This window comes from Bos grunniens, chromosome 18 (genome assembly GCF_055505025.1).
Source record: "Bos grunniens cultivar Pamir isolate PY7600 chromosome 18, Bosgru_T2T1.0, whole genome shotgun sequence".
NCBI classification, from domain to species: domain Eukaryota; kingdom Metazoa; phylum Chordata; class Mammalia; order Artiodactyla; family Bovidae; genus Bos; species Bos grunniens.
The window spans coordinates 24014539-24036804 of record NC_141182.1 but is presented as its reverse complement, the minus strand read 5'-3'; the positions used below and the strand labels follow the sequence as shown (position 1 = coordinate 24036804).

Below are 22266 nucleotides of genomic sequence, written 5' to 3'. Positions count from 1 at the left end.
CCACTTTGTAAGCAGAGGGTGTAACAAGAGAAGCCATCTGATGGAGGAAGACAGAGCTGCTCCTTCAGATGTCAGGCTATTTCTACTGTTGGAAATATTTAAGATATATAAACAGTGCAGAACAGATAGAACTCTGACTTGCTTCACAATTTACAAGGCTGATTTGTTTCCTACGCTATTTTTCTGGCAGTTACTAAGGAAGCAGGTTTTTCTCTTGGTTATTGGGCTATAACACTGAGTTATGCCTGGAGAGTAGAAGCTGTGTCCCTCCTAAACCTCATTGGTCCTCCCTGCCAGGATATCGTGGGTTCAAAAAGAGTATGGGGATGTCTTTGGGGATTCTGAGGGGAATATGTTGAGGTGTTGTCACTGAGGAGCACATGAGTGATGAGGTTGCAAATCATCTCAGCTGTGATCTGAAGATGCTCAAGGCCCTAGGAACCTCCAAGGTGTCTCTGCTCCTGACCTCACCCCGCTGTTTTGGACTCCACTCCAAATTCACCCCACCTGCATGGTAGTCTCTGGGCAGGACAGTGAGCTAAAGTAGATGTGAGGAGAGACAGTCAGTAGGGTTTGGGTGCCCCCATGGCTGATGCTACTCCTTATGCTGACATCACAGATGGTACCAGAGGCCAGGGTTTGGAGACCAGAGTAGAAATAGGTCTGGGGTGTTGGAGTGGGTTAGGGGGCCATGACATTGGGCAGGGGTAAGAACCCAGGACAGCATAGTGCTGTCTTTGAAAAGAGGGGGTCTGCAAAGGCCACTTAGTAGAACCACAGATTCCAGACCATCAGAGCTGGACAGGCTCACAGATACTGTTTGGGTGCAGATGAAACTGGTTTTTGGTCAGACGGAGATGCTGCCGCTCAGAGTGGGGAGGATCCATCCCAGGCCACACAGAGCACTGAGAACCCTCCTCACCCTGGCCCAAGGGTGGGTGGTCGCTGGGCACTGACCGTGGCCTCTTTTAGGCGGTAGAAGTCGATGTGCAGGTAGGCGTTGATGCCGTTGGAGGCGCCGGGCAGCGTGATGCCATGGACCAGGAGCACGAACAGCACGAGGTAAGGCAGCGTGGCCGTGATCCACACGACCTGGCAGTGGACAAGCTGGCCGTGAGAGCCTGGCTCTGCTGCCCGCGTGGTGCAGGGCTGGGGTGAGGGAGCCAGCACATCCTCCCACCACCTCCTTCCCACAGCGCACGTGCTAAAGGCTCCATCACTAGGTCAGACCTGGGTCTCTCCAGGACAGAGTGGACAGACCAACGCTGCACCTAGCGAGAAAGCCAGCCTGGAGGTGCTGCCACCAGGAAGCTAAGGGCAGCAAGAATGAAGACCAGGTTCTCGCCGTGCCCAAGGCCTCCTCTTCTACAAGCTGCCTGTACTGACGCCCAGGAAGAACTAGGCACCCCCACCTTTATGCCCTCCATTGTCCCTCTTCTCTCTCTGTCTTGTTTACCTTCATTCAAGCATATCCTCCTAAGTTCACTGCCCAGGAAGGGACGTGGTTGGGCAGAAAGTCCCATCCATAGCAGTTCTTTCTTTTGGGCACAAACAATTTAGGGCAAATACAAACTGCCCTGTCCAGAAACCTGTAAGGGAAGAGGCTGACCCCAGACTAAGAGACACTTGCCCGTCTTGCCCAAGCTGAAGAAACAGAGAAGTGGGGAGAGGAGAAGGTTGTGTGGCTTCCTCTTTGTTCCTTCTCACCCCTGACTATACATGAGAATACTCTGGGGGAAAGTATAGACTGAAAATGTCAAAGTTCAGATTCCATTTTTGGAGTTTCTGATTGGATTGGTCTGGGGTGGGTGCTGCACTTCAGGCTTTAAAAGCTCCCCCTGGCACTTTCCTGGTGGTCTATCAGCTAAGACTCCATGCTCCCACTGCTGGGGGCCTGGTTTGATCCCTGGTTGGGAAACTAGACCTCACACTCTGCAACTAAGGGTACAATGCTGCAACTAAGGATCCTGCATGCTGCAATTAAGACTTGGCATAGCCAAATAAATATATATATATATATACATATATATATATATAATTTTTTTTAAAGCTCTCCCAGGTTGCAGGGGACAAAGATAGATGAGGAACATTTATGAAGTGATTTCCACCTGCTAGCCCAGCACCGAGGACCTCTCACCCCATCCTCCCAACTGCCCTGGAGGCTGGCAGGACCATTAATGGGCCTCACTTTGCAGATGAGGACACTGAAGCTTAGGGGGCATCATTCATCCTGAGGGAATGATGGTGTCTGGACTCCAACACAGGTCATCTGACCACAAAGCTGTGTTCTTAATCCTTCATGCTACTTTATGTTTGAGCCCCAGGTTCAAGTCTTTTCTGTCAAGACTCCTATGAAACCCTGTCTGTCTCTTGGCCTCAGCGTCCCCATTTGTACAAGCACCTGGAGTAGATGGTCTTGGAGAACCTTTTAGGTCAGCATTTAGATGTTCAGTACAGGCTTGTAGTTACTAAGGCTGGTTGAGCCAAGGACTACTAGTTGGAGGAGGCAGACAGAACTCCAGGGCAGCAAACAGCACTGTGTTTGACACCCTTGTCTGACGCCCTGGGGGCTAACTGACTCCTGACTCAAACCTCCAGCCTCCACCCTGCAGTGGTCAGTGGGCCAGGGTCACAGAGTGTGGTCTGTGGTAACCCCGTTCCCTGAATCAGACTGTACCCGCCCCTCGCCATCCCAGGCGCCAGCTGTGAAGTCATGCACCTTCCCAAACAGAGCCTTCACCAGCCAAGACAGAAAGTGTGAACATTTGCAATTCATCCCAGGCCAGTTCTGTGGCTGGGGCAGCCCGCTAAGAGAAGGTCCGTATCCTGTTCTAGATGTAGTCTGGGAAGAAATAAGCAACACTTGTGGTTTTCTCATGAGCCAAAGTATAAAAACAAAGAGCACAGCACTATCCTGTGTGAAGCTCCTTATTCTAGAAAGCCGCTCCCCATGGACTGCAGGGCCCCTTGCCCACTCAGCTGCCAGAACACTGGAGGACTTAAGCAAAATGTGGGCGGGGACTTTGGGTGACGTATCTTCATCTGGGGCGGGGCTTCCTAGGGCAACACCCTTGCCCTGCCAGGCCCCTCACTACACTCCTCGGGGAGGGGATGAGTCCTCCTCTGAAGGTACCTTTGTATAAAGGAATGGAACATGTTCAGCTCCACTCCTTTTCTCTTTAGCATCGGTCCCCTCAGAGACAACTCCTGCCTGCTCCAGCCAAGTGCTAAACCAGGTGGGGCAGGCTGTACCCCTTCAGCGAAGGTAATAGGAAACTTAATTTGGGGGTGCAATATTAGAAATGCGTGGTGGCCCCTCACACAGGCTGGCAGCAGCAGTAAAACTCATACACCTTCTGCATCTCTGTTGTCTGCAGAGGCCAGAAGAGCCCTGCTCCGGACCCCCAGGAGAGGCACGAAGAAGCTGGATGAGGCTGGCCTGGGGCTTCTGTGGCTTCGCTTGCAGTTCCTTCCATTGACAACGCCTTCCTTCTGCTCCATCTCCACCTGCCCCTGTCCTTTGAGCTCTATCCCAAATGCCACCTTCTGCATGGTCTTTGCAGACCCTCTCAGTTTGATGAACTTCCTTCTGCCACTAATGCAGCTTTTTGGACCATAGGAACCATGGTAAGAAAAACCCTATATATTAAGACACATGGATTGCTATAACTGAATCACAAATTCCACAAGACAGCTCTTACTTTACTACAGGCAATGTACACTGCTATTATCTAGACAATTTCATTTTGAAAAACTGTGGTGACCCCCTAAATTGATTTAATGACAGTTGAAAAACCCAAAGTTTGTATCTCAAAGTGCAACCTGACTACCTGTTGAAAAATTATCTTCAAGGTAAAGAAAGTTAAGTTTTTAAAAAAGCAAGATCTGTAATAGTATGTATAGTTTGTGACCATTAGTGTTTTTGGAAATGGATGGGGATGCAAGAACAAATGTGATTGACCTACACCTGCCTGTAACACACATAACACTACAATCAACTGAATCTGTCATATTTACTCTTGCATCACTAATACTAGCACCAAGCCTGGCACATAGGAGGTATCCATAAATGCTTGAAAAGTTGAAGTGGATTCAAAAGAACACTTAGTGAGGTTCCCCAAACTCATTTACCCACCCACCCTTCTTCCTACCTTCCCTTCTTCCCTCATTAGTTCTTCAATAAATATTTACTGAAGACCTACTATGTGTCAGGTATTGGGATGGTTGTGGTCCAATCCTGGCTCTGCTCTTAGAATTCCTCCAAGCCCTGGTCTGCATTTCATTTGGGTTCTTCCTTGGAGCAGATACCATGTCTCCAACATTCTAAGAGGAAGTTCTACTTCAAGCTCTTCTTGACAGATTTCATTCTCATTCGCTGCTGGTGCCTTGCTGCCATCTTTGCTATCTATCACTTAACCAAGACTCTAGGAGAACCACAGAGATGCCTGATGCATCCCACTTTCCAAAATCAGTTGCCTAATGAAGCTTCTCATAACTTCAGGCTGCCTGATTATGATAGGTTGTTGCCTTGTAACTCCCTATGAACACACACTCCGTGTGTTCCATGTTGACTCTGGGCTTTACCACAAGACTTATTTTGGCCCCTGGGACAATAGCAAGCATGATGTAAAGAGAGACTGGAAGAGCTGCTTGCACATTAGGGTTTGTTTCCTTGGAACATGCTCTTGGAACTCAGCCACTATGCTGTAAGAAGCCTAAGCCACACAGCAAAACTATGTGGAAACAACCCAAGGTGCTCAGGTTGACAGCTCCAGTTGAGCTCCTAACCAGTACCAAATGCCCTCAATGAGTATGTGCCATCTTAAAGGTTCCAGCCCAGTCATGCCCCCAGACATGTAGCCCAAGCAATATCATATGGAGAAAAAGAACCATCTTGCTGAGCCAAGTCAACTCAAAGAATCATGAGAGACAATAAAGTGATTGTTATTTTTCCATCATGAAATCCTGAGCTCTTTTATTACACAGCAATAGCTAACCGAAACACTGGATAGAATATTTCCCAGCTACAGCCTCTTTAATACAGTCAAGCTCTACATAGACCCATAGGGTCCAAATGGAGTTGTTGTTCTCATGAAGTTTCTCAGGCTCAGAATCGATGTGGGCAAAGTCCTGATTATACTCCACCCTGAGGGGCTGGCTATGGGGAGCAGTGTTACCTAAGTCAGAACACCAACTCTGGCAAGCTGTCCTAGGTCATCTAACTCTGTACTCCTCTCCCTAGGAAACCTAAACTCTTGTGAGCACTCAGCACTGTGTCAGAGGATGTCCCAGGATTCATCCAGATATCTTCTAGAGCATTCTCTTTTACTCAAAGATTCAGGGGTGAGAATGATCAATTTTATAGTGAAGGAAATGGTTATATTCTAGAGAAGCCTGCAACACTGGCATTTTAGTCCCAGAGAATTTAAGATTTATCAAATACATGTCAATAGATTGTTTTGGGCTTTGGGTGTCCTCATTCCCTGGTCTCTGCTATTAGGGAAGCTTTGGTGGGAAAGTGTGAGGAACCCTGATCCACTCACACCCCCTCACCCTACTGTTGGAGAGCCCAGAGCTTAGGAAAGGGAAGGGATTTGTCCGAGGTCTCCAGCAAGCTGGTGGCAGAGCTGGGGTGAAAACTTAGACTTTGTTCTTCTAGCATCACCTTTTCCTTTCACCAACTACCTAAATTACAGGTAGAAAAAACATCTTTTTTTTTTTTTTTTTTTTGAGGACAACCTCCCAACTAAAAGAGAAACAAAGACATTACCTTTCCTGATGTCTTCACTCCTTTCCAGAGGCTAAAAAACAGGACGATGACAACGATGATCAGACAGAGCAAAAGCTGCCACTGGGGCAGGCCAATGTCATGAATCCCACTGCTCTCATGCAGATGCAGGACACCACGCCTGCCAGGGGAGATGGTATCATCAGGGAGGCTGACCTAGGCCTTGACCGCAGGCCAGTCCCTGAAAGTGCACATCGATGGAGACGGGCCCGGGCTGCCCCAGCCTGTCCAGTCACAGCCTGTGCTTAGCACTACCTTGCTCTAGCCAGCAAGTCTTCTTGGAAGACACCCCCACCCAAGGCTGTTCTTTCAACAGTTACAAAAGTTTTCAACATAATAAATATCTCTGCTTGCCAGGTCCTGGAGAGATGGTGGTGAATAAACAGAGGAAAGGTCTCTGTCCTCACAGCACTCACAGGCTAAAGCAGTGGATACTGGAACATCTGGCAATGTCTGGAGATATCGTTGATTCTCACAACTTGGGCAGAAGGCATCTAGAGCAGTGGACCCCAACCTTTTTGGCACCAGGGACCAGTTTCATGGAAGACAGTTTTTCCATGAGTTCAAGTGCATTATATTTACTTCACACTTTATTTCTATTATTATTATGTCAGCTCTACCTCAGATCATCAGGCATTAGATCTCAGAGGTTGGGGACCGCTGATTTAGAGGACAGAAAACTGGAACACCCTACAATGCACAGGACAACATAAACATCCTATACGGCTCGAAACAGCCTCCAAAATTCCCATGTTACTGAGCTTAAGAATCCCTGGCCTGGAGACTAAGAAGTAAACATTTCTCCTATTTTACTCAAACTAAACGTATATATATCCTCTGGCTTAGCAATTCTACTCCTGGGTATCTGTCCAATAGAAACATATACACATGTTCATCAAAAGACATGGTGTAGAATGTTCACAGCAGCATTGTCCATAACAACTCCAAATTGCAAAATACTCAAGTATCTATCAACAGTAGACTAGATAAATTATGACATATTCATAAAGTAGAACATTATACAGCAACTAACTCTGTATGGATGAATCTCACACACATAATTTCACGAGAAAGAAGTCAAAACCGAAAGAGGGCTGCTGGGGGCTGGTGACAAGGCTGTGGACAAGGAGGTGATGGCTCCGGCCACGTAGAACTCCTGGGTGACAATAGCTGGTGCAAACATTCCCCATCTTGAGCTTTTTTCCCCTCTACAGTAAAAGGGCTCTCACGAGGTTTACACTGCAGAATATGAGACAGTGCTAGAACTCAGGAAATGCTCAACACCAATGATCATTGGAACTACCAATCTGATTGAGTCCCAGCCTTCAAGGGAACAGCAGCATCAGCAAAGAAGCTGAGAGGGGCCCAGAAAATTCAGCCAAGGGAGTCAGCAGGGCAGGCTCCACAGAGTGGGTATCTGGTGCTTTCTCTGCAGGCCCATGGGAGAGCAGGTGAGTTGAGCTGGAGTGCCTGGGTGTGGTAGGAGTGAGATGGGGAAGGTGTGGTGTTGACAGGCATACAGAGAAGTCTGCAGTGAGTGAATGAGCAGAGCTGTGTGACTGATCAAGGGTCACCAAGACCTGTGTTCCCATCCCCAGAACAGCCTTCATCCTGACCGCCCCGGGGCAGGATTGACATCCTGTAAGCTACTGTAAGCTGTAAGCTACTCATCCTGCATCAGCTTCCCCAGCAATGAGTCTCCATGTCTGGTCCCTCCTAATCTTATCTCTTGATCTGCTACCAACACCCCATCCTCATGGCCCAATGTCAAGCCAGACCCATATTCCCTTCCTCCAGGACTGCTATAAAAACCTCCCCACTCCCCATCATCCCAGTCTCTCCAGTCAGGCCCCTTAAATCCACAGGCTATGCTGCTGTAAAACCATCTGAGTCATCTCAAGTTGTGTTCTAACCTTGTCAGTCTCCTGCCCCCCAATCCTCAGAAGCTCTTTATCATCTAAAACAATGGTTCTCATGGGGTGCAAATTTGCCCCTGCCTTCTCCAGACATTTGGCAACATCCAGGGACATTTTTGGTTGTCATAGCTGGAGGGCAGGGTGGGTGTTGCTGGTATCTAGTGGGAAGAGGCCAGGGATAAGCTAGACATCCAAAATGCACAGGAGAGCCATCCCTCTGCAACATGGAATTATCCAGCCCCAGATGTCAAAAGTATCAAGGTTGTGAAATCCTGGTCAAGAGGATTAAAACAACAACAACAACAACAAAAGGCTTTCAGAATCTGAGGCCTTTCAGAATTGTCCTGTGCCAAGTGCATCCCCCTGCCTTGCCACATCATGCTTTTGGCTCCTTGTGACCGCCAGCCACTTGTCATTCCCCAGTTATATGAAGCTCTCATTGCTCTGGGCCTTGGAACTATCTGTTCCTTTCTGCCTAGAATACACTTTCTGGCCCAATGTGTCTTCCTGGCAAACTTCTCTCCCTGCTAGTCTCAGCTCTAAAATGATGCCCTAGCTGAGGCCCACTCTCCTGTCCTGAGAAGGAGGGAGAGGAAGAGAGAAAGAAAGGGGGGGAGACAGAGAGGGAGGGAGAAAAGCAGGGGAGAAAGTGAGACAGAGAGAGGGAGGAAGTGAGGGAGGGAGGAAGACGAAGATGAAGATAAGGAGGAAGAGGAGGAGGAGGAAGTGGAGGAAGAGAATGGGTTGGAGGAGGGGAGGGAAGTGAAGAGAAGTGAAGAAGAGAGACTGGGCATGTCTAAAAAGACAGAGAACTAGAATCAGGTACTGAACCCATCTGACTCTTAATCCTGCTTCTTTCCATTGCTTTACATACAATCAAGTGTTAAATGGTATGAGTAAGCATTTGGCCAATTTGACTGGGAAAAAAAAAAAGGCTCTGAACCAACTGCTCTTGCTCTGAAACATGCTAAAATGACTCCAGCATCCCATCAGATGGCTGACATGCCCCCTAACCAGCCCGGTGACTCACATGTGTGCGACGTCCACTTTAAGGTTTGCAGTGGTTGTCTAGATATTTCATCAGTGAGAAAAGCTAGAGTCCAGAGCTGATTTCCAAGGAAAGAGAATCCAGCCTCCTCCCCACTAGAGGCCCCAAGCCTTGGGGGTTAGGACAAGTAACTTGGGTTTGTTGCAGTTTTCCAGCAGTTTAATGAAAATGAATCATTGTTAAGCATATGATCCAGACTTTCCGAAGTCTGCGGGCCAAACGGGCTCAGATCTCACTTGACATTTAAGCGCAGAGGGTTAGTGCTGGGGTGGAGAGAGAGGTCTTTGCCCCACTAGGAACAGGAAGGGAATAGAAGTTTTTTATTCCTGGTGCGTGTTCACCAAGCGTGCCCTTTTACAGATAGAGTTACAGAGCATCAGGGTTTCTTTTTGCCTCAGGCTGTTTGGCTTCAGGCCTGGAGCCTGGGGAGCACTGCAGTTTTGTTCCCTTAAACGATATGTTCAGTTCATCAGCTTAAACGAGCACAAGATGGTAAGAGAATTGGCCAGCAGGCTCCAAGGAAAGTAAAAAAAAACAAAAACAAAAACAAAAAACCTAGCTAGCCTCCTCAGGGTTGGCACTGGGAGTCCTACTTGCTGGGTTCCCAAACTGAAAGTGAGTAACTTTTAAAGCAGAAGCATTTAGATAAAAGGGCCATTAAAAACAAATCCCAGAGGCAGCCCATGACTCAGATACTGAGAAGCACACAAAAGCAGCCTGAAGGTGAGAAAGAGATGCATGAGAAGGGCTCCGATCTACCCACAGACACCTCTGCACTCCTGTCCCGAATACACCCCACTGGAGACCCTGAAGGGACAGAGAAGACAGAGAAGAGGCTCACGGATGGAGTGAGAGCCTCCACCCAGACAGCCTGGATTCAGATCCCTTCCGCCACTTCCCTAGAACCTGAACCACCACATTCTTATCTGTAAAACAGGAGTAATTTCCACCTCAGTGACCTGTGAAGACTAAGTGGGACGTGGACAGGAGGAGATGCTGATGCCTGGATCACAGCAGATACCAGACTTGGGGTGGAGGTGGGGGCACTTAAAAGGATGGAGGAGGGGAGGGAGGGTCGAAGGAGAGGATGGGAAGGGAGCTCTATAGAGCAAAAAGCTGCTGAAAATAAGTCTTGGACTCTGCCCTCAACGACATCCCCCAAGAGAATCAGCCCAACGCAAGAGAATTCCTTTTTCTACCTTCTCACAGCCAAGCTCGGAGGAAGTTTAAGGATGTAATTAAAGCAACCAGAGTCTCAAAATCCAACTCACCTCTCCTTCCTCCAGCAGCAGATCCGCTGGCCATGAAGATGTCAGAGGAGGAATCAAATAACAACCAGGCAAGAGACGAGGCTACCATTTTCCATTTTAATTTATAAGGACGAGGGTTACCAAAAGCAAAAAGAAAAATCGTGGATTTTCCTCTATCATGAGATGATAAAGGAGAAAGCCCAGAACCAATTACATGTATCAGCAGCACCCTCAGCTCCACTATCCTCTACCATTCCAAACTGCACTCATAAACTGGGAAGACCTAAAACCTCTACCAGCAAGCTCTCCAGGGATTCTGGGATTGTCTGAGGCCACACCCCCTCAGGAGAAGACTAAAGGAGGCCCTACATTTTCCATGACATGATACTGTAAGCATGTCAGACTGACCCCAGTAAGAATCTGTCAGAGATGGGAGAGTGCAATGGCCAAGACAGGGGCTGTCAATCTTGGCTGGATATTAGAATCAGTGGAGGAACTGTTAATAAAATCCCTGGACCACAGTTGCACCTGGACCAATAAAATGAATCTCGAGGCACAGCATCCAGGCACCAGTGTGTTTTAAGGCTCTCCAGGTGGTTCCAGTGAGCAGCCAGTGTTTAGCATCACTGGGCTGAGAGCTTGGACTTTGAAGCCAGACTTCCTAGGTTCAAACTCACTTCAAATGGCACTTCTAAATGCATGACTGGGACATAACCGAAGCTGGATAAATGTTAGTTTTGATGACAATAATAATTTGATATCATAATAGCCATTCAAAATGTCTGGAATCCAATATAACACAGAGGTGAAGTCTGCAGGCTCTAGAGTTTCACTGCCTGGAAAGGCACGGGCTAGGGTGAAGAGAGCGAGGATCATGGAACAAAGGGTAAGGAGGAGCTCCCTCTCAAGAGTCCAGCAGGTGCCATCTGCCAGGGTCCAAATCTTGACTCTGCACAGGACTAGCCGTGTGACCATGGGCCAGTGATTTACTGTTGCATCTGCAAAATGAAGCTAATGTTTGCAGCCGAGTCATGTACGGAAGAGTTACAGAAACCTCACGGGGTTGGTGTGAGGTTTACATTGATATAATACAGAGAAGTTAGCAGAAAGCCTGATGCACATGGTAAGTGATTAGCTGTTGATGTGACAGAGAGGAAGACAGGGATGATGGTATTAACTTAAATTGATGCTCACTTCAAGTTATAGCGGTTCTTTAGATTCTTTGGGGGCTGTAGAAGGATTTCAAGTTCCATGACAACTGTGGACCCTCTCCCCACCGAGTTTCCAAATCTATATAATTGTGCACTTGGTCCTGAAAGTCCACAGGAAACACAGATGGAGGCAGGTGGACATGTAGGTCCAGGATGCTTAGCAAATTCTCGGCCATGGCTCATGGAGGGTACTTCCTGGGTCCTGAGAACCCTGACTCCCCTCCCCTGGACCCCAGGAGGCAGCAGACTTCCCAGAGGCCACCTTTAACCACATCAAATCTTCTTGGTCCAACTGCACTGAGATGGCAAAGGTGGGAATGGTCCTAAGGAACCCCATTCTCTGGATAACCCCACTCTCTGGTCTGTGGTTTAGCAAATACACAGGACCAGAGAAGACTGGCCCTGAATTTGTGAACTTGTCTTTTTTCATCCTCTAGACTTGCACTGTCCAAGGAAGCAACTGGCTGTTTAAATGTAAATGAGGGAAATTTCCTGGTTAAGAATCGCTGTGCAATGAAGGGGATGTGGGTTCAATCCCTGGTCAGGGAACTCAGGCACTGATTGCCATGGATCAATTAAACCCACATTCCACAATTACTGAGTCCCAGCGCCACAACTAGAGAATCCACCCGCCGCAACAAAAGGTCCTGCATGAGGCAACTAAGACCTGATACAGCCAAATAAACAAATACTTTAAAATGTAAATGAATGAAAATTAAATAAAATTAAAAATTCAACTTCTCCGTCACACTAGCCACATCTCAACTATTCACTAACCACATGTGGCATGTGGCCACTGCACTGGGCCGTGCAAACACAGGACATTTCTATCATCGTGGGCATTCTCCTGGGCAGCACTGCTCCAGACCAGGAGTCAACAAGCCACGCCCCCTGAAACTCGGCTGTGACCTATTGAGTGATGCCTGTGAGCTACAGATGGTTTCTATCTTTTTAAAGGGTAAAATTAAATAAAGAATATGCAAGATAGGTGTTTGGCTTGCAAGGCCCAAAATGTAATCTTTTACTGGAAAGTTTTCTAACCACTACTCTAGACCATATGTCCCTTGAGAGTGAGGTTCGAGTGGGATTTACCTGTCCTGCCCCACACCTTGTGCCAGGGACTTTCTGCTTATCTGCTAACACTTGTGCAGGCATTGCTAAAATGGGGCTCACCCCCATCCCCTGAGGGATAAAGACAATAGATGCTACATTCTGAAGGGACCACGATGCAAACTTTCAAAATTAGATGGCTGACAAGTTGACTATCACCAACCTCAAGGACTTCAAAGGATGGAGTAGAGGTTGAAAGGGTTCAAGGAAGCAACAAAATAAATAATGACGGTTATGGGTTAAACCACAGAATAAAATAAACTCCAATGAGCTCATACAGACAGAAATGAGTAAATGAATGAATGGATAAACAAGAGGAAAGGGACAACTTTTTCCTTCAATTAATCTAGAAGGAACGATGAGACTAGAAATCACTTTGGACCAACACTATAACAATAATTCTCATTTGTGGGACCTCCCTGGTGGTCCAGTGGCTAAGACTCTGAGCTCCTGGTGCAAAGAGCCCAGGTTCGATCCCTGGTCAGGGAACTAGATCCCACGTGCCACAACTACGAGTTTGCATGCCGCAACTAAATATCCTGTGTACCTCGCCAACATCAGGCCTGTGGTGGCTGCTGAGCACACGTTACAAGGACTGACGTGGCCCCTTCCTCTCCAGTGGTGTCCTTTAGTGTTTGGCTCAGGTTCTGCCCAGTACAGGTCTTGATGTGAACAGTACAGGTCCCCATGCAAACAGGAAGAGGGGTCAAGGACTTACTCATAAAACTCTGCTGCAGGTGTGAACTTATACTTGGAGTACTTGGTGTGGTTGCCCAGCACGGAGCTGTTGAGGAGCTTGGGGTCTGTGCAGTTGGGGCTGTTCCAGGCGTGGCCGCAGTCGGTCCAGGGCAGGGTCGGGGTGAAGGAAGAGAAGAGGTAGTAGAGGGACCAGGCGATAATGACGTTGTAGTAGAAGCCAACGTAGAGGGCGATGAGGATCACAGCGTAGCCAACTCCTGGGTGGGGAGCACAGCAGGTCAGGCAGGGGCTTCCCTAGGCCCACTCTCCCTCCCAGAGCCATGTCTCCAGGGAAGCTGGCTGTAACCATTGCACTACCCACCCCTACGCCTGTCTTTTTTCTGTAGCAGACGGTCAGAGCCTAAATCCCCCAGGCAAAAGAATGCATTGGAGGGAGGGGAGTGGGAGATAGTTAGGGAGTTTGAGATCGACATGTACACACTGCTATATTTAAAATGGATAACCAACAAGGTCCTACTTGTACAGCACATGGAACTCTGCTCAATGTTATTGGTAGCCTGGATGACAGGGGAGTTTGGAGGAGAATGGATATGTGTATATGTATGGCTGAGCCCCTTCGCTGTCCACCTGAAACTATCACTACATTGTTAACTGGCTATACTCCAACATAAAACAAATGGTTTTTAAAAAATCCCCCAGGCACCCACCATCCCTTTGCCTGAGGGCTCTCTCTTGCCTCTGGAGCCTGTTCTGTCCACTCATAAGGCAGGACAGAAATGCCAGGATTTTACTGCTCCCAGGGAGCAGCCAGGCCAGGTGTTGGAGTACAAGTATCCCAGCTCCCGCTATAACTTGAAGTGAGCATCTATTTAAGTTAATACCATCATCCCTGTCTTCCTCTCCATCACATCAACAGCTAATCACTTACCATGTTCATCAGGCTTTCTGCTAACTTCTCTGTATGTATTATATCAATGTAAACCTGACACCAACCCAGTGTCTGGAACCCAGATTTCCAGACTTTCTAGGCTACAGCTATTCCTGACATCTCCAAAGTGCTCCGTGTAACTTTGAATGGTGGATGTGCTTGACCTCGCCAATACTTATAAATTCCACAAGAAAGCTGGTCTACCAAGGATCCCACCTTTGGGGTAGATTCTCCAGCGGCACACAGAAGTCTTTTAGAACAACCTCTGACTCCTTCTTTACCTTTGAAGAATGGGCAGATCTTCCACACGGTGGCTGCCCCTTCCCGGTTGTACTGGCCCAGAGCCAGCTCCATGTAGAAGAGGGGCATCCCAGCGATGATGAGGAACAGGGTGTATGGGATCAGGAAGGCACCTGGGGGACATGGAGGCAGAGCATGAGCCCCAAGACCCCTGTCCAGCCTTGGGCCTGCCCCTCAGAGTGTGTGGATCAATGTTGGTCAGAGTTGTAAGGGTTGTCATTCATCTGTCACCTGGCCATTTCTCAAGGAGTGTCTTGTAGTAGGAACACCAGGGCAATTAAACAAATAATCGTAATATAATGAAAGTTATAGCACTACTCACAATCATAATCATGAGGTTCTGTGGTCAAATTAGTAAAATCTGGTTCATCAAATCTAAATGGAGGACTTTCCTGGTGGCCCAGTGGCTAAGACTGTGCTCCCAATGCAGGGGACTCGGGTTTGATCCCTGGTCTGGGAATTAGACCCCACGTGCTGTAACTAAGACACAGTGCAGGCAAATAATAATAAAATTAAAATAAATAAATATTTTTTAAAAGCTAAATAGGCTTGTTCCTTGCAGAATTCTCTATGCCTTTGATACATAAGCACATGTTGTGACAGGCTATGAGGAAGATCAGCTGCAGTCTTTACCAAACTGATTTCAACACAGAATTCTTTCTTTCATGAATCACCACTCTGGGGAATGCCAATCACCCCAAACCCTTCCTTTTATAGGTAAGGAAATTGAGAGCAGAGAGGGAGAGATATGTAACTAGTGCCCAGAGTTACATATGATTGAGTCGGATATTTTTTGTTGTTGTTTTTTTTTTTTTTTTTTTTTGGCTGCACTGAGACTTAGTTGCAGAATGTGGGATCTAGTTCCCTGACCAGGGATTGAACCCAGGCCACCTGAATTGGGAGCTCAGAGTCTTAGCCACCATTTAAGGTCACCTGGGACTTTCCCAAATATGACCTCACTGGATTGTCCGCAGTCTCACTTCACTTCACAGACATAATCAGAGAGGGTCATTATTTGTGCCCCTGAGCCACCTTCACCCCACACCCTGGGGGCAGCTGAAGGCAGAGAAGTCCACTTGGCTTTGTTTGCATGGCTGCTAAGTGACAGAAGCAGGATTCATGTTCATTTCTTCCAACCCATCAGGCTTACTCTCTTACTGGCAGCTGAAGGTAAACAAACACTGGAGCAAAGAGGCCAGAGGCTCCAGTCTCTGACCAGGAAGATGCCCACCCAGAACACTGCTGAAACTAGAGAGAGCTCTTGGCAAGATGGGCAGCAACAAACCCCTGGGAGAATTCCTGGTGGAATGAGACAAGTCTGAGCTCCAGAGAAAGTTCTTGGTATGTCCGGTAGCCTGGGGTGAGCTTAACGGGTTCTGACGCTGTGAGGTGACTCACGGGATAGATACCACGTCAGCCTAGGCTGCAAGCGTGATCAAAGCAAAATGCCAGCTTCTTGGCCTGGGTGCAGCTGGAGGTGGCCAGGCCAGACCACGCTCCTCCCGCCACTGGCCTTTGGCTGAGATGCCGTAACCTTGGAAACCAAACACTCTCTGACCCGCCCACAGTAAGAAAGTGCAGAAACTGGGAAATATTCAATGATGATAATATTAGGAAGATAATATTCCCAGCTGTGTTCCAGGCACTGTGCTCCATGTAATGTCTCATTCCACCCTCACAACAACCTTAAAAGTTTACTACCTCCAATTTATGGATGTGGAAACTGGGCCTCCAGGTGAGCAGAGAATTGTGGCAAAGTTGTGTGCAGCCAGGGTTACATTCACCCAGCTACCCAGACTGTCAATCTTCACTTTCTTCCCAGGGCTTCTCCTCAGGAAGCCCAGGGCTCTTAGGGACAAAGCATGAAATTCTGCCCCCAGTGCTCTGAGACCCAGTTCTTTTGTAGCAGGAGATGGGCCAGTAGGGTGGGCAGTAGGGAAGAAACCACTGGAAAATGAGGACCTCCTATGTATCCAGCAGAGCACTGGGCACTGGACAGCTGTCATCCCATTTACCCTGCCCAGAAACTGTCTTGGGTAGCAACTCCTATACCCATTTTTCAGAGGAGGAAATTGAGGCTTAGAGAAATTAAGTGACTTATCTAAGTTCACTCAATTGGTCAATGATATCTGGGATTTGGACCCTTGTCTGCCTGGCTCCAGAACTCCAGAGCCATTCCCAAAATATTCTGCCAATTTCAGACTATCTCAGCCAAGATGTAGGACATGAGCCTGAATAAAATCTCAACAGAGGACGTTCTAAAACTGGGACTCTGGGGGCCAGGTGATCCACCTGGTCTATTGGCCATGTTCAACATTTCAGCCCCTGCTCCAGGCTGGATTTCTTCTTCTTTTTTTTTTTTTTTTTTGTGTGTGTGGACCATTTTAAAGTCTTTAGATTGAATTTGTTATAATATTGCTTCTGTTTTAAGTTTTGGTTTTTTGGCTGCAAGGCATGTGATATCTTAGTTCCTCGGGGATCAGGGATCCCTGATGAGGGGACTAGGGATTGAACCCACACCCCTACATTGGAAGGCGAAGTCTTAACCACTGGACGCCAGGGAAGTCCCAAGGCTTAGACTTCTTTGAAATGGCCACATGCCAACCTTTCCCTTCCCCTCTTCATTTCTTACTTTCAACCTCTACCATTCTCTTTCCCCACATAGAGAGGGCTAGTCTGGCTTCAGAATGCATATCTGTCCACATTGTCGACAGCAATGTTCATGACGCTGATCAAGGTCAGGGTGGTGGTGGTGATGATGGAGTTGGTAAAAGTAACAGGTACCATTTATTAAGCCTCCATTATATGCCAAGCCACACACTAAGTTTTTTAATAATTATTCCTTTAAAACCATCCCTGAGAGAGAATTACCACCAATCCCATGTAAAAGATGAGGAAACCGAGGCTTAGAAAGGTCAAGTTGCTGGTCCGAACCAGTAAGTAGGCAACTTGGCTCCACATTGGGATTTGTCTGCACCCCCCTTGTGGCCACCTGCCATTGCCCATGGGGCCTGGAGCCAGAGAGTAAGGGAAACAGACGTATTAGAGTGTTAAGTTAACAGGCCTGAAGACCGAAGTCAGTGGCCCAAGGAAAAAAGGAAAGAAAAAATCCAGGAGTCACGTCTCAGATCTTGGCAGCGTGACTTGCTCCTGGCTACTGGATGCTCTTTTCTACAGCCAGAGGAAAGAAGAGCATCATCAGCCAATTCACCAGGCATCTCACATTGGCCAGTTTTCTCAACTCTAAGCCTCTGGGCAGCACTGCCAACAGGTAGGTAAATTGCCCAGTTTGAGATTCATCTCCTCTTGTGCTGGCTGGGAGGCCCAGTGGAGGGACAAGAGGAAAAATGATGGGTCTGCACACGTCCAGGACTCTTCCAAGTGCATTTGATGTGGGCCAGCCGAAGCTTCAGCTGGCAACAGACCAGAAACACTCAAGAATGACGGAATGGCTGAGTATGAATGAAAACCAGAAAGCTATCCAGTGGCCAGTGTCTTATCCTAATAGAAGACATCAACCAGTGAGCTGGTCTAAGCCTCTTTGCTGAAAGATCTGGAGGAAGCCAGGGCAGAGCTGAAGAGTCAGAAAGAGATTTATCAGGGGTGCCTAAAGGTCAGCAGAGGATGCTTCTCCTAGAAACAGCCCTGCAGCAGCTCCTGGGACACTGAGACTGGTTGCACACTTCGTAGAAGGTGCTGCTCTGTAAGGCCCCAAACTGCCACCTTCCCATGGCCCTGCCTCATCTCCCTGTGTGGTGGTGCCAACTGCATCCAGCCTCACAAGGGCTGGAGAGCTGAGAACCTAAGAGGCCACAAGCCCAGAGTCCTGGCTCTGGCTGTGCATGTTCTGGGCTGATAGGCGCAGAGCTGGAGAAACAGAGGCAGGGTGTACTTCCGAAGGATCTCAGCTCCTGGTAGTCTCCACCATTCACACATATATGACACATGCACACTTGTACATCTTCACACAAAGACTTCTGCACATCAACACGCCCACGTGAACACGGGAGCAAAAGACTGTCAACTGCAAAAGGGACTCCAACCAGTGGCCTTTGGTAAGAAAAGTATTTGCCTGACACAAACTGCCTGACACCCCATCATTAGAGAGGAACCCTACTGGTCAGAGAAGGGTTCTGGAATCCTCTGTGGAAATGCCAAGTCCTCAGAAAGGGAAGCCAGTGGTCACTCAGTTTAGAGTGGGGTGTGCTGGAGCAGACCCCGGGTGGGTGAGGAGGACCCCAGGGCAAGGGATCCAGCAAAACGTGGGAGGGGACTTAGTAAGACACGGCATGGCCCAGGCCTGGTGGGGAATCAGGAGGAGGTGGAGGGACTGTGATTAAGGAGGGGCTGCAGGAGGGAGAGGAGAGTCCCTTGAGACCTTGCTGGACCAGTTTCCCAGTCTGTGAAGGGCAAGATTCCTCAAAGTGGCCACATTCTGATAAATTACATACCACAGAACTGTTCACCTGGTGCCTGAAGCTCAGCTATAGGCTGTCACTGCCCATGGCTTTCACCAGAATTCCCAGAAAACCTTGATCAGTGCCTAGGGCAGCAGATTTGTTCCTGTTCCCCAAATACCCCAAGGGTATAGACAGCAGGGAGAAAGAGAAGGTGAGATTTCAGTAGGAGACATAGCTTCAGCATGTAGCAGGCCCACTCGACTGGCAGGGCCCAGGATAAGACCACACGTGGAGATCTACCTTACAATGTCTACATATTAAAGATGACAACTCAGGCCGCAGCTGTTACACATGCCCCTTCATCCTACCTTGACGACTAGACCTTCAGCGTGGTTCTATTCATTATAAAGTTCAATTCTGGAACCCTCGGTTCTTGGAGAATTTGTGCTGGAATGTGGAGGCATGGCGGGGGCCCCCACATCCTGATTCTTCCCCACCCCAGCTCCATCCAGAGATGTGTGAGGCCTTTTGCACGTTCATGTGGACTCTTGTGCCCACAAGTCTAAGCTCTGTCCACAGCCTCTGCAGACAGCGGGCCCTTGGCTTCCCCTTGGCCTGGGTCTGCACAAGCCTGTAACCCAGTCCAGGCTGGGGTAGAAGGATCCAGGTAAGGGGACCATGCAGAGATTTCCCTGGTGGTCCAGTGGCTAAGACTCTGCACTCCCAATGCAGGGGGCCCGGGTTCGATCCCTGGCCAGGGAACCAGATCCCACAAACCGCAACCAAGAGTTCACATGCTGCAATTAAAGGTCCTGCATGCCTCACCTCTTTACTCCATCCCCTGCCCTTTACTGAGACTAGCCAGCAGCATCCATACACTTCTCTATGGAAGCCCCTGCTGTTCTATGAGGGGATTCTACAAAATGATCCACAAAATGACCAGAACTGACTTTTCTTGGCTCCGCAATCTCTCACTATCCCCCGTAGAACCGCATCTTCACTTTGGGTCCTTCCAGCTGACCTCTGGCCTTAACTCTGAGTGCAGGGCAGTCCTAGCGAGGAAGAATGCTCACTCTCTTGTAGATTAAACCCCAGTTCTCTAAGGAGGTCAGTGGGGGTGAAATTCAGGGAGACTGGAGCTGGGCTACCCCTCCCCTCTATGACAATTCTCCCCTGGCTATCAACTTTGCAGGATCTGACTTGATTCTTCCTAATGAAGTTTCTTGAAGATTTTGGTTTCTCACCTTCTCCATCCTGGTCTCTTTAAGAGGAAGCAATTATAGGCTGCTTGGAATGGTCCGAACCATATTAGAAAAGAAAATGTAACCTACGAAAAACAGAGTGGAACTCCCCTTCCTGATTTGGGAGCTAATACTACCTCAATAACAGAATATAAAATGACATTAACTTGTAGAATATCTATAATAGACTCTGAACTCCCTAAAGGCAGAGACTGCCTTTTGTTCATCTCTATATTCCTGGCACAGGATGGGCACTTAGTAAACGGGGTTTTTTTTTGTTGTTGTTAAATAAATGGATCCCAGCAGTGACTTACACAGAGGCTACAGCTAATGCAAGCCCCGGGGCCTTTCTCCACTTGTGCTGTGGCCTCATCCTTACTTAGGCAATTGGGTTTCGGACTGCAGGGCAGGATGTAACATTTATCCTTGTGAAACCCCATCTTGTTGCAAATGGTCTCTCTAGATCTTTTTGGCCAGCTCAGAGCAATGGGCCAATCATGCTGGTAATGTCAGATCATGGTCTCAGCTCCAGGCCTTGATGAACAGCCTCATTCCCACAAACTTCTTAGCCGGAGGGCCACACCAACTGGCAGCTCATGTGCATCTGAGCTGAATCACCAGCGTCAGGCTTGGGAAGTCCCGGATGTAGATGGCCCCCTGCAGCCAGGCCCAATGTGAAACCACTGAGTTTGCAAACTCCTGCCCTTTGTACCTGCCATCACTTCTTCCTTGGCCTTAAGAACCCCAGATATTTTGACCAAGAGGATTCCCAAAGGTCTGAGGGTACCTGAGAACCTGAGCTCACTTGAGGAAAGAAGGGAAACCTATTTGGGACCCAGAACTACATATCTCATGGGACCCTATATAGGAATGTTCATCCCCATTTTTCAGGTAGGGAAACAACAATGGGATAAGGTTAGGTGGTTAGAAATTCCAGGCCTGGGGCTTCCCTGGTTGTCCAGTGCTTAAGAATCTGCCTGCCAATGTAGGGGACATGGGTTTGATCCCTGGTCCAGGAAGATCCCACATGCTGGAAAACAACTAAGCTTGTGCTCCATAACTACTGAGCCCTCGCTCTAGAGCAATAACAAAGACCCAGCCCAGCCAAAAGTAAGTAAATAAAAAGAAATCCCAGGTCCAAGCATGATTCCTTTCCAGTCTTACAGCCCTTCCAACTTCCTCTTAGAGCCAAGTCTGCTCCCTCCAAAATCAGGACCCTTTCCTACTCCCGGATCTAGCCTGGGTCTAGCAGTTCCAGATCTAGGAACCATCAGTAACAACTTCATTTACTGAGCCCCTACTATGTGCCAGACACTGTTGTGAGTCCTTTGCTTGTATTATCTCTAACATCACATCACTCTATGGGAAGATGCAATCACCCCCCGCCCGCCTTTTCTGCACAAGGAAACTGAGGTCCAGAAGTGACTTGTCCAAGACCACATTTCCAGGAAATGTCAGGTTCAGAGTCAAGCTCAGGTCTGTTGGAACCTAAAGGACATCTCTCTGACAGCTCAGAGCCATCAGCCGGACACGTCTCAAGCTGTCATTTACAAAAGATAATTCACAGTGGTCTCTTCTCTGGCAGGGAGGCAGACATGAGGACCCAATTGATCTGTCCACTTCTCCCTGGGGACCAGCAGGGCCAGGTGCAAGACCACAGGAGTGGAGGACCTTGGAAAAAGCCTCACTGGCACTGCCTCCATGTTCAAGAAGGTTCTGAACAAAGCCTTGGAACTCCTGAGAGGGGCTTTCCTGGCCAGAAGCCACCTGTATCCATGCATCTCAGCAATTAGCTTATGGGAAGATGTTCAGACAGGCTGATCTTTCTCAGTAATTCATTCAAAAAAATATCAGCCAGAGGCCTAAACTATTGTTACCTTTATCATTTCAAAACATCCTCCAGTCTGGGCCAGCATGAATAGCTGGACTTGGAAGTTGCCATGTTAATACTGGCACCAGGAGAGCACACAGCTTGTTAAGTAACAGGGCCTGTGAGTCCTGGCTTGGGGGCAGTGCTGATCCAGGCCTTGGAGAGGGACGGATCTCAGGGATCACCCAAGATCACCACCAGCTTCAGCGGGGCACCTGAGCTCAGAGAGGGGGACTTGAGCTCAGAGACGGTGATAGAGATGGGATTCGAACTTGGGTCTTTTGACTGCGTCCAGAATCACAGGTTATCACCTACCAACCTGCTTGCCCATCTCTGGGGCTGATTTTTAATCACTGGATGAGAACTGACCGACAAGGAGCAGCCAGGAGGTCTCAGCAGAGACAGTGCCCAGAAGAGGCCTGCTGAGCATTCCCTGGAGGGGTGAGGAGTAAGTTAGAACAGGAGCTGCCTCAGACTCTAATATACGAGGCTGCCCTGCTCCACT

General features: G+C 48.3%; 1 protein-coding gene and 1 non-coding gene across 6 annotated transcripts in view; one reads left to right on the top strand and one right to left on the bottom strand.

Annotated features, from left to right (window-relative positions):
• The window catches only part of SLC6A2 (solute carrier family 6 member 2), a 62272-nt gene that overhangs the window by 16781 nt on the left and 23225 nt on the right, over nt 1–22266 (bottom strand). For all 5 annotated transcript variants that reach the window (XM_086350709.1, XM_086350706.1, XM_086350705.1 and 2 more), the window contains 4 exons: nt 14232–14363; nt 13042–13279; nt 5771–5909; nt 958–1092 (listed from right to left, as the gene is read on the bottom strand). In XM_086350709.1, coding sequence (XP_086206835.1) covers nt 958–1092; nt 5771–5909; nt 13042–13279; nt 14232–14363 — 644 coding nt within the window. The remainder of the gene's footprint in view (nt 1–957; nt 1093–5770; nt 5910–13041; nt 13280–14231; nt 14364–22266) is intronic.
• Nucleotides 19340–19412, top strand: TRNAG-CCC (transfer RNA glycine (anticodon CCC)). Its single transcript has one exon. It is a non-coding gene; the product is annotated as a tRNA-Gly (tRNA).